General features: G+C 40.8%; 1 protein-coding gene across 1 annotated transcript; it reads left to right on the forward strand.

Moving 5' to 3' along the window:
- Nucleotides 1-5,219: 5,219 nt before the first annotated feature.
- Nucleotides 5,220-5,681, forward strand: LOC138842502 (profilin-1-like). Its single transcript, XM_070044668.1, has one exon. It carries the CDS (start codon nucleotides 5,220-5,222, stop codon nucleotides 5,679-5,681), a length of 462 nt encoding a protein of 153 aa, XP_069900769.1.
- The last annotated feature ends 6,778 nt before the right edge of the window (nucleotides 5,682-12,459 follow it).

Genomic DNA, 12,459 nt, shown 5'->3' on the forward strand with positions numbered 1-12,459 from the left:
TTCTACTTGCCTCCTTGCCCAGCCCGGGTTCCATCTCCCGCCCTACCCTACTGGATCAAGCTCTCGTCACCTGATCCTCGGGAGGCTCCTATCGCGGCACTTCGCCCATGGCTGCTCCCGCCATCTTGCTTCTTGGCAAATGCCCTTTTCTTTGGGGGAGCCTGTCAAAATGCTGTTTCTTTGGCAGGGGAAACTGTTAAATATACATTCTAGCTTTCTAAGAACACTTAGTTTAAATAAAATCCAGTGATTGTGAGCTTTTTCATATTTTTTATGTGCAAAGCTACTAGGAATGTAGACAGGAGGCAAAAGAGTGACATATTAGGCTCACAAATATTTCTAGGACTGCTTCCATTTTCTTAAGATTAAAAAACAATGACAGATTGTTCTAGCTCAGACTCCAGGTTTGGCCGGGGAGTTCTTAAGTCCCAGACTCGAGTACTGACACCCTTCTCACATCCCATGATGCTGTAAGGATTCTGAGCACCAATATCATTCCACTACTATTTAATGTTATCAGCGATGCACCAGGCAAAGATAATACAGACTGCCTTGTGGTGAAGACTGGTTTTCTGAAGAGTTTCCTGTGAGACCTTGAGCAAGTCACTGTAGAATATTTTTGAAATGGCTTATAACCATATCCTCCTTTCACTCCCCTTATCCAGGGGGAGCCTACTACCATCAATCTAGTTAAAGCCTGGACTATTACAGTAGCCTCATAACTTTTGTCATCACAGATGTGGGGAAAGGACCAAGGACCCACTGGACCACCTCTCAGATGAGATGCAGTTACTCAGTGGTGTTCTCTGAATCAGACTTGTGATGGCCAAAACAACAGTCTGGGAGTTAGAAAACCTGTTTGTTTTTTTTAACATCTTTATTGGAGTATAATTGCTTTACAATGCTGTGTTAGTTTTGGGTGTATAACAAAGTGAATCAGCTATATGTATACATATATCCCCATATCCCCTCCCTCTTGCATCTCCTTCCCACCTTCCCTATCCCACCTCTCTAGGTGGTCACAAAGCACCGAGCTGATCTCCCTGTGTGATGCAACTGCTTACCACTAGCTATCTATTTTAAATTTGGTAGTGTATATATGTCGATGGAAAACTTGGGTCTTACTCTCAGGTCTGCCACTAACTTGCTTTGTGACCTTGAGCAAATCATGTCACCTCTCTGGGCCTTAAGTTGACCAAGGTTACAATGAGGGTATTGGCCACAATTTGTAGGGTCATTTCTACCTCACTATTGTGATGTTATGGTTTGAAATATCACCTTCCCTACAAAGTGATTTTTTTCTTCTTTTAGTATCCATAACATTTGCTAGTTAAACTACTCATTCCTCATATTTTGCTTTTTTCCCTAGCCTAAAAGCCCTTCCCTCAATCCATGACCCGAGTATCCCTTCACTTCCACGTCTTCAGAAGATACTCACTGCATGCTAAACACTCCTCTCAATTGGCTCTTTTACAATCATCTTGAACTCCAGTTGCTTCATCCAATAGCTCTTCGCAGTGTTCAATCTCCATTTGTTTTGCAGCTTTTTACACTGTTGATTCATTTTCCTTTTTGACATTCTCTCTTCCGTTGGCCTTTATTGTAAAGCAGATTCATTGCCGGCATCCCTCAGTATTCCTTTTCTGCCTTCCTCCCAACTCCTCTTTGCCCTTATTTATCCATTTCCCTGGCTTCTGTCCTCAATCTTCTACTCTCTCTGTTTTCTTTCCCTTGGTAATCTTGATCTCATTCTCAAGTTATATGCTTATCTGCTGGTAGGGTACTCCCAAATTTACATCTCAAGTCCTGTGACCTTTCTCCTGTGCTCAAGTTTGGAACTTCCAACTCTCCCCTGAGAGTTCCGCTTTGGTGTTCCACCTAGCACATTAAACGCATCACGACTGAAAACAAACTCATCTTTTACACCTTCCTCCTGCCTCTTGCCCTCTCCCACTTCTGCCACCGGCTCTTTCTCAAGTTTTCTTTATCCCTAGTAATACCACCATCATATACTCAGTTACTTAGACTTTAACCTCATGTCCATGCTCTTTGGGATAGTTAAAAGGAGTATGGACTTCAAGTTAAAATTTCGACTCTGCTATTTGCTAATGGTATATGACCCCGGACACGTTACACAACATCTCTGAGTCTCAGTTTTCTCATCTGTAAACCAAGTCTAGTAAGGTGCTTGTGAGGATTCAAGGAAGTAACGTATATCAGGTATCAGGAACATCATAAGGGCACAATGAATATTGGCGGTTACCTTCCCTTCCTCAACTCAGTTATTAAATATTTCTGTTCTCCTCTCTCTCAGATGATTACCCTGCTTCCTTGTTCACTGATAAAATAGAAGGCATCAAAAAGGAACTTCCACATCCTCCCACAACCAAATCTAATTGCTGCTCTTCATGTGAACCCATATAATCTTCCTTCAATGAATCAACTGTTCCTGAGCCTTCCTAAGGCAACTCCTCCACTTGTCCACTCAATTTCATACTCCCTCAACTACTAAATTGTCCCTTCTTTCCTTTATCATAAAACATTCCCACTTTACCAGATCATTTCCATCAGCACAAGGACATGTTTATAATAACATGTTTATTTCCAATTTTAAAAAACCCTTTCTTGACCCACATTCCTCTCCCCCACCTACCATCCCCTACCCCATTTCTCTATTGCACCTTATAGCAAAATTCCTCCCAAGATTTGTCTAAATTATCTACCTCCACTTCTTTTTCTCTCCTCTCATTCTCTATTGAAAACACTCTAATCAGGTTTTACCCCCACCACTCCAACAAACTGTCCTTGTCAGTGTTACCAGTAATCTCCATATTGCAAAATCCAATGGGTAATCCTCAGACTTCTTTTCCTCTCAGCAGTATCTGATCACTCCCTTCCCTTTGATACATTTTTTTTCACTTGGTTTCAGAGACACTGCTCTCTCTCCTACTTCTCTGACATCTCTTTCCCAATCTCCTTTGCTATTTCTCACTTATCTTACCTTCTTTATATGTTGGAATGCTGTCAGTACTCAGACCTTGGTCCTCTTCTCTATTTACACTTATTCCCTGGGTGCTGTCATCCAGTCTCATGCCTTTAAATACCATATTTACAAAGAACTTCCAAAATTTTATCTCTATTCCTGATCCATCCTGTTAACTCTTAAACTTATATAGTATCCAACAGCATACTGACATGTCTACTTGGATGTCTTAGAGGCACCTCAAACTTACCATATCCAAAGCAGAATTTTTGATTTCTACCTATCTTCTCAAATCTGCTCTTTTTATAGTATATCTCATATCAAAAATGGGCAACTCCAGTTGTTTAGGACAAAAGCCTTGGAGACATTCTCTTTCTTTCATACCCCATACTCAATTCATCATCAAATCCTATTAGCTCTTCTTTCAAAATATTCCAAATTTAATCACTTCTCACCCCTGTATTCTGGCCCCAACCTCTATTTATCTAGCCTGGATTATTGTCATAGTCTAGTCTCCATGTTTTGGCCCTGGTTCCCCTAGCATCTATTCTTTACATAGCATCTTCTAGACTCTAGAATCTATAGAGACATCTCTCCTTTGCTTAAAATCTACCAGTGGCTCCCCATCTCAGAGTAAAAGCCAAATCCTTACATGGCCTATGAAGCCCTACATATGATCTAAGCCTAGTGCCTCTCTGACTATACCTTCTATCACCCTTTGCTTTCTCTGTTTAAGTCATATTGATCTTCTTGTTCTTTCTCAAATATACCAGACATGCTCCTGCCTCACGAGCACTTGCTGTTCCTTCTGCTTAGAATGCTCTTCCCCCAGAAATCCACATGTTCACTCCCTCATCTCTGTCAGGTCTCTGATTAAATGTCACAATATCAGAGAATCCTTACTCGAGCACCTCATATTAAATAAAACCGCCACCACTTCTTCCCCAGCATTCTCTATCTTCTTAACATTTTTTCTTTATAGTTATCAACACCACCTGATATGCTATAAATGTCTTTCTCAGTTATTTGTCTCCCCCTCTAGGATGTCAGCTTCATGAGGGCAGGGACTTTCTGTCCACTGCTAGATCTCCAAAGCCTAGAACAGGCCTGGAACACAGTAGGTACTCAATAAATATTTGTTGAATAAATGAATTTTCTAAGCTATCCCAGATTTTCTCCACCATTAAATTTAATCATTCCTCCTAACATTCCCTCCTTAAGGCAAGTTAGTGTCATTTCAGAGGAAATTAAGATACAGATGGTGAATTGTCAAAGGTTGCAGAAGAGTCACATGTCAGATTGGACCCCCACAGGAGTAGAGAAGGCCTGGGACTAAGAGGAAAATTATGGAAGAAGAAAGTATTAGACTTGTAAAATATTTTCTGTGAAAGGGATACTATCATCTATTATTTATTTGTTTTCTGCCATTATGATATCAACCCCATGAGGTTTTTCTCTGTGCACTACTGTACCCCAGTGCTTAGAAATATACTTGGCACATAGTTAATGCTTGATAAATACTTGCTGAATGACTAAATGAAAATGAATTACTCTAGACTCACAGCTGGTGTGGGCCAGAAGGTAAACAACTAAAGGGAAAGAGTCTGGAGGCAAGGAAATCATTAGGAGGCTATTATGTTTATCCCCAAAAGGTTGTAAGCCAGTGAGCCTGTGGACATTTTGACTTTGTACCTAGAGCTCAGATCTTAGATTAGCCAACGTCTGAGATACTAGTTGCCACACTAAACCTCACCTGTCCTGCTTTATATGCAAACCTCCAACTCAGTTATGACCCACTTATTTTCTACTTTGAGGGATTTTCTGCTATTAGGGGTTGGTGTCCTTCCCATGGTATCCTAGGGAAGTAAGTAGGTGTGCTTTGCCCCAATATCTCACTAGCTGGAGATATAACCTAAGAAAGCTACTGCCAAAAGTCATCCATGAAGTGGTGCATTATGACTATTTAAGAAGCCACAGAGCCTTTGTGACCTCACTCCTGCTCCAGAGGTAGCTTGATAAGTCACAGCAGAGGGCAGTTGGGGCATAACTTCACACAAGTCATCAAGACCTCCTCCACCTTGTTTCTGAGGAGAAGCCATCAGAAACGAACTGTGCTTTTAGCTTATTTCAGTTTCAGTTTATCAGTCATCTTGGGCCAACTACCAACCAACTTCTTTTGAAGACCAACTTGCCAGAAAGCACTTTTTTCATCTTTCAGATACAGCTTACTTGAATCATGCAGTGCATAGGGGATATCAGTGAAGAAGTCTGGCAAGACTACATCACCCTCTTCCTACAGACTGGAATGTGCTGTGATGCAGCGATAATCACCAATTCCCCTCCCTGGTTGTTAGCTTCTTATCCTGAAGTCAACTTGTTCCAATTGACCCAGGAAGAAATGCAGATCTTGCTGGTGAGAGAGGAGAGAGAAAAGTTGTTTCTTCAGGGAATCACCCTTACAGGGACCAAATGCTTGTTGATCCGGGACAACCTGTACACTGAGGGCAACAACACCATGGACCTCCACACCAAAGGCCAGAGTCGGGGCAGCCAGGCAGTGACAGTAGTTCAGATCGAGTCTGTATACCTTGTGGTGATAGGACACAAAGGAACAGGAGGAGGGTCTCTCAACTTCAAGGCTTTCAGGATGGCGGGTTACATCAGAGAGGCCATTCATCAACACCTGGCGCATTTCTAACTAAATAAAAAGGCACTGGTGTTTGACCTGGAATTTGAATTCAGTGTTATCTGATTCACCTTCTAGATTAACATAGTCTTGAGGAAAATAAAAGGAGATCCCAGATCAGGTTTGGAGATGTGTGTGTGTGTGTGTGTGTGTGTGTGTGTGTGTGTGTGTGTTAGGAAAGGGGCAGATTGGGGAGTGAGTATTCAAGCATTTGTTTCTTTGCATATTTTTTACACCTAGAACACAATCTCTCCCTTCTCAACACTTGGAGGAAAGAGTAGTGGACTGGGAAGTAGAAAATCTTGGTTGTACTCCCAACTTTTTCCTGACTTACTATATTTTTCTCTGGGCCTCAGTTTCCTTATCTGTACAATGAGGAGTGCACTATGTCTCTAAAGGCCCTTCAAGCTCTGGAAATCTATGCTTTTGTAATAATCACATACATCCTTCAAAATCCAGCACAAGTACTACCTCCTTGAGGAAGCTTTCTCTGCCTGCCTGTACCTTAGGACTGACCATAATTTGAATTACTAAAGCAGTAACTCTCTGGGTAATTGGTTTGGACTTAATCATACTTTGCCCAACATTTCTTGTATGATTGTCCTGTGATCTTGTTTAACTTTTCACGTACACATTAGTTTTGTTTCCCAACTTTATTATAATCTCCTAAAGGGCAGGTTGTTTGTCTTCTACTTCTCTATTTCCCTCCTGGGATAACCCAGCATGGGGCTTTGCTAGGGGAGTTGGCTACACACATAAAATCACTTATCAGGAATAGAGAGATTTTCCAAAGTGGGGATTCTGCTGGGTGTTGATGATCCAGGGCACTTGTGGCTAGATTTTATTCTTCCAATTTGTAGCTCACCTTTGGACCATTTATCTGTTCATTGTTGTCACCATCAGGGGAAACATGGGTGGGCAGAAGCTAAGACAGAAAGTAAAAAGTTCTAAACATTCCATCTGGCTTGTTGCTAGCTGCTGTGGACATGCTGGAGTGAAAGAAGACAGGAATGAGAAAGATGAGGTTGAGTAATAAAGCATAGTGCTTATTTGACCCTGCTGCCACCAGTCCCCAGGAGCAGTGATTATGGAGAACCCTCTTCTCTGTCAGTTACAGGGAACCACTTCAAACCCCCCCATACACACTCTCAAAAGCCTGTAAAGGTCAAGGTTTAAACATGGAAGTTGTAAAATATCTGTGTGCTATTCAATACAAGTATAATGCCTGTCATATATGTAACTTAAATATTTTAATAGCCACATTAAAAATGAAAAATGATACAGGTGAATTTAATTTTAAGAATGTATTTTATTTAACCCATTACATCCAAAATATTATTATTTAACACATAATCAATAAAAATATTATTGATGAGATATTTTACATGTTTGCATACAAAGTCTTCAAAATCTGGTGTGCATTTTACATTTGCAACACATCTCAATTCAGACAAGTCTCATTTCAAATGCTCAATAGTCACAAGTATCTAGTGGCTACCGTATTTGGCAATGTGGGTCTAGGCCAATGCCATCCAATGTTTGAAACCCCTCTACAACATCCTTGCTAGCACATCCATCCATCCAACACTTTTCATGCCAGGCATTGGCTAGGTAATTAATAAAAATGTCAAAATAATTGAGAAAAGAATTTTCTTAGATAAAATTCTAGTGGGGACAAGACAAATGAAAAATAAGTTGCAATACAATGAGGTAGATGGCATGAAAAAGTTTGTTTATGCAAATATGTATTGAGCTCCCACTGTGTCGGGCACTGTTCTAGACACAGCCGTAAAGAAAACACACAAAAACCTATGTTCATAGAGCTTACATTCTAATGGAAGAGATAGAATACGTGTCAGGAGTTAATAAGTGTCATGAAGACAAACAAAGCAGTATAAAGGGAGATAGAGCGTGATGGGATGGACTATTTTAAATAGGAGGTCAGGGGCAGCATCTTTGGAGAGACAATATCTGTACAGAGGCCTAATGAAGTGAGGAAGTGAGTCATGAAGAGAACTAGGGAAAGTGTTTCAGGTAGAGACAAGAGCCATTCAAAGGCCCTGAGACAGGAGTGTGCCTGATCTTTTGAGGAACTATCAGGAGACCAATGTGGTTGCAGCCTCCCAGGACAATGCCCCTTTCCCTTCCCACCTGCAGCATCCTCAGGCATGTTGGTGAGGCAGCAGATACTGTCTTCTGGGGTGGAAGAGCAAAGCAGAGCAAATGGTCTCATTGCTCTCCTTCTGGGTCCTCTTTTTCTAATGAAATTGCTTTAACTTTTATTTTGGCAGTCATATTATACTGCTGACTGACATTGAGCTCCTAGTTAACTAAACCCCTAAGGCTTTTTCACACTGGCTGCTGTTAAGAAAAGAGCTTGAAATAGTGGTAGGGAAATAAGCCAGGGAAAAAATTAAATGTGGAAGTGGCTTCAGTAGAGCCTTCATCTTGGATAGAGCCTCCATGTGGCATGATACATATCCCTGAAGGGAAAGAGAGCGAGGTGAGATGGAGGGAAAAGAAGGAAAATTCTTAAGTTAATTGAGCCTTCTACATTATTCTTTGCAGCCTGGATCTCCCAGGCAAAACGACATGTTCAGGAATTAGGGCCACTGAGGAAAATGGCCTTGCCAGTTAGAAAGGCCGAGGCAAATCTTTCATTAGAGGACAAGCTAAAGTACGCAGATTCCCCATTGAACAAGAGACTTAATTGGGTGTATGGCTGACTGAGGCCCAAGGTGGTAAGCTGGGAAGGGGAAGGGAGCCTAGGTGGGCCACATAGCAGAGATCCTGCCCTTTCCAGCCAGAGAGAAGCACTTCACTGTGGTACCAGTCCATGCCTAGCTTGTTGCCATGGTGAATCTTTCCCTGGAAGCTGAACGTGTCTTGCATAAGTAAGGTACAACTGAAAGTAGAGAAAAATTCGTGTGGGCCCTTCTATTCCCAGAAAGGATCAGGAGAAACTCTGTGAGGGCTCAGTGTCAGTACAGAGAAGCTTGAAACTTGCTGTGAGGATTCATCTCCTCTCTCCATCCACCCTGTGTGACTTTGTTGCTTTAGGTATTCACAGTGGAATTCTGAAGCTAGCCTTAACCTTCGTCTGCTACCTTGGTGCCCACTTTTCCTTTCTTGTACTCTGCAGTCCAGCCACACTGAACAGGTCATTGTTGTCAGGACATGCTTCACAATTTCTTCCATGGTGTTCTCAGAATTCACTGCTACTTGCCCTCCTCTCTTCTCTAACAATCTCAAGCACATATCCTACTTACTTGCCTAGGCCCAGGCACCAGGTCCATTCCTATAATGATATTCCTTACTCCCCAGGTTTGGAGGTGTTTCCTCATGACTTGGAATCCCCCATCTTGTGCTTTGCACCTCTCTCATAACACTTAACTCCTCAACTTTCAGTTCTTACTATGCATGTACATATCTTCTCTCCCTTATTAGCCTACAAGTTCCCCTAGAGATGACTATTTTGTTGTAATTCCCATTATCAGGCGTTTGTGCTGGAAGTTCTCAATGCTGGATGATTAAATAAATGACAGACATAATGAATGGATAAAGGCTGATTTTCCAACCAAGCCACTTCCTTGGTTTCATGCATTTTAAATTAATGGAGACTAGAGGTGCGGAGGGAAGATGGCGGAAGAGTAAGACGCGGAGATCACCTTCCTCCCCACAGATATACCAGAAATACATCTACACGTGGAGCAACTCCTACAGAACACCTACTGAATGCTGGCAGAAGACCTCAGACCCCCAAAAAGCCTCAGAAGCAGCGAATAAATCTCCACAATCAACTTGATGTACCCTGCATCTGTGGAATACATGAACAGACAACCAATCATCCCAAATTGAGGAGGTGGATTTCGAGAGCAAGATTTATGATTTTTTCCCCTTTTCCTCTTTTTCCAAGAGTCAGTGCTGTGCCTCTGAGGTGGGAGAGTCAACTTCAGGACACTGGTCAACAAGAGACCTCCCAGCTCCACATAATATCAAAAGGTGAAAATCTACCAGAGATCTCAATCTCAACACCAGCACCCAGCTTCACTCAATGACCAGCAAGCTACAGTGCTGGACAACCTATGCCTAACAACTAGCAAAATAGGAACACAACCCCACCTATTAGCAGAGAGGGTGCCTAAAATCATAATAAGTCCACAGACACCCCAAAACACACCACCAGATGTGGACCTGCCCACTACAGACACAAGATCCAGCCTCATCCACAAGAACACAGGCACTAGTCCCCTCCGCCAGGAAGCCTACACAACCCACTGAACCAACCTTAGCCACTGGGGACAGACATCAAAAACAACAGGAACTACGAACCTGCAGCCTGCAAAAAGGAGACCCCAAACACAGTAAGATAAGCAAACTGAGAAGACAGAAAATCACACAGCAGATGAAGGAGCAAGATAAAAACGCACCAGACCTAACAAATGAAGAGGAAATAGGCAGTCTACCTGCAAAAGAATTCAGAATAATGATAGTAAAGATGATCCAAAATCTTGGAAATAGAATAGAGAAAATACAAGAAATGTTGAACAGGGACCTAGAAGAACTAAAGATGAATGAAACAATGATGAACAACACAAGAAATGAAATGAAAAAGACTCTAGATGGGATCAATAGCAGAATAACTGAGGCAGAACAACAGAAAAGTGACCTGGAAAATAAAATAGTGGAAAAAACTGTTGCGGAGCAGAATAAAGAAAACAGAATGAAAAGAACTGAGGACAGTCTCAGAGACCTCTGGGACAACATTAAACGCACCAACATTCGAATTATAGGGGTTCCAGAGGAAGAAGAGAAAAAGAAAGGGACTGAGAAAATATTTGAAGAGATAATAGTTGAAAACTTCCCTAATATGGGAAAGGAAAGAGTTAATCAAGTCCAGGAAGCACAGAGGGTCCCATAAAGGATAAATCCAAAGAGAAATACGCCAAGACACATATTAATGAAACTGTCAAAAATTAAATACAAAGAAATCATATTAAAAGCAGCAAGGGAAAAACAACAAATAACACAAAAAGGAATCCCCATAAGGTTAACAGCTGATCTCTCAGCAAAAACTCTGGAAGCCAAAAGGGAGTGCCAGGACATACTGAAAGTGATGAAGGAGGAAAACCTGCAAGCAAGATTACTCTACCCAGCAAGGATCTCCTTCAGATTTGATGGAGAAATTAAAACCTTTAAAGAAAAGCAAAAGCTGAGAGAGTTCAGCACCACCAAACCAGCTTTACAACAAATGCAAAAGGAACTTCTCTAGGCAAGAAACACAAGGGAAGGAAAAGACCTATAATAACGAACCCAAAACAATTAAGAAAATGGGAATAGGAACATACATATCGATAATTACCTTAAATGTAAATGGACTAAATGCTCCCACCAAAAGACACTGATTGGCTGAATGGATACAAAAACAAGACCCATATATATGCTGTCTACAAGAGACCCACTTCAGACCTAGAGACACATAGAGACTGAAAGTAAGGGGATGGAAAAAGACATTCCATGCAAATGGAAACCAAAAGAAAGCTGGAGTAGCAATTCTCATATCAGACAAAATAGACTTTAAAATAAAGACTATTAGAAGAGACAAAGGACACTACATAATGATCAAGGGATCGATCCAAGAAGAAGATATAACAATTGTAAATATTTATGCACCCAACATAGGAGCACCTCAATACATAAGGCAAATACTAACAGGCATAAAAGGGGAAATCGACAGTAACACATTCATAGTAGGGGACTTTAACACCCCACTTTCACCAATGGACAGATAATCCAAAATGAAAATAAATAAGGAAACACAAGCTTTAAATGATACATTAAACAAGATGGACTTAAATGATATTTATAGGATATTCCATCCAAAAACAACAGAATACACATTTTTCTCACGTGCTCATGGAACATTCTCCAGGATAGATCAAATCTTGGGTCAAAAATCAAGCCTTGGTAAATTTAAGAAAATTGACATGGTATCAAGTATCTCTTCTGACCACAATGCCATGAGACTAGATATCAATTACAGCAAAAGAGCTGTAAAAAATACAAACACATGGAGGCTAAACAATACACTACTTAATAATGAAGTGATCACTGAAGAAATCGAAGAGGAAATAAAAAAATACCTAGAAACAAATGACAATGGAGACTCAACGACCCAAAACCTATGGGATGCAGCAAAAGCAGTTCTAAGAGGGAAGTTTATAGAAATACAAGCCCACCTTAAGAAGCAGGAAACATCTCGAATAAACAACCTAACCTTGCACCTCAAGCAATTAGAGAAAGAAGAACAAAAAACCCATAAGTTAGCAGAAGGAAAGAAATCATAAAAATGAGATCAGAAATAAATGAAAAAGAAATGAAGGAGACAATAGCAAAGATCAATGAAACTAAAAGCTGGTTCTTTGAGAAGATAAACAAAATTGATAAACCATTAGTCAGACTCATCAAGAAAAAAAGGGAGAAGACTCAAATCAATAGAATTAGAAATGAAAAGGAGAAGTAACAACTGACACTGCAGAATTAAAAGAGATCATGAGAGATTACTACAAGCAACTCTATAACCATAAAATGGACAACCTGGAAGAAATGGACAAATTCTTAGAAATGCAGAACCTACATAGACTGAATGAGGAAGAAATAGAAAATATGAATTGACCAATCACAAACAGTGACATTGAAACTGTGATTAAAAATCTTCCAACAAACAAAAGCCCAGGACCAGATGGCTTCACAGCCGAATTCTATCCAACATTTAGAGAAGAGCTAACAC

The sequence above is a fragment of the Globicephala melas genome, chromosome X, assembly GCF_963455315.2.
Source record: "Globicephala melas chromosome X, mGloMel1.2, whole genome shotgun sequence".
Classification (NCBI taxonomy): Eukaryota; Metazoa; Chordata; class Mammalia; order Artiodactyla; family Delphinidae; genus Globicephala; species Globicephala melas.

Excerpts from the sequence above, each read along its gene's own strand:
- LOC138842502 (XM_070044668.1), top strand. The coding sequence starts at position 5,220 with ATGCAGTGCATAGGGGATATCAGTGAAGAAGTCTGGCAAGACTACATC.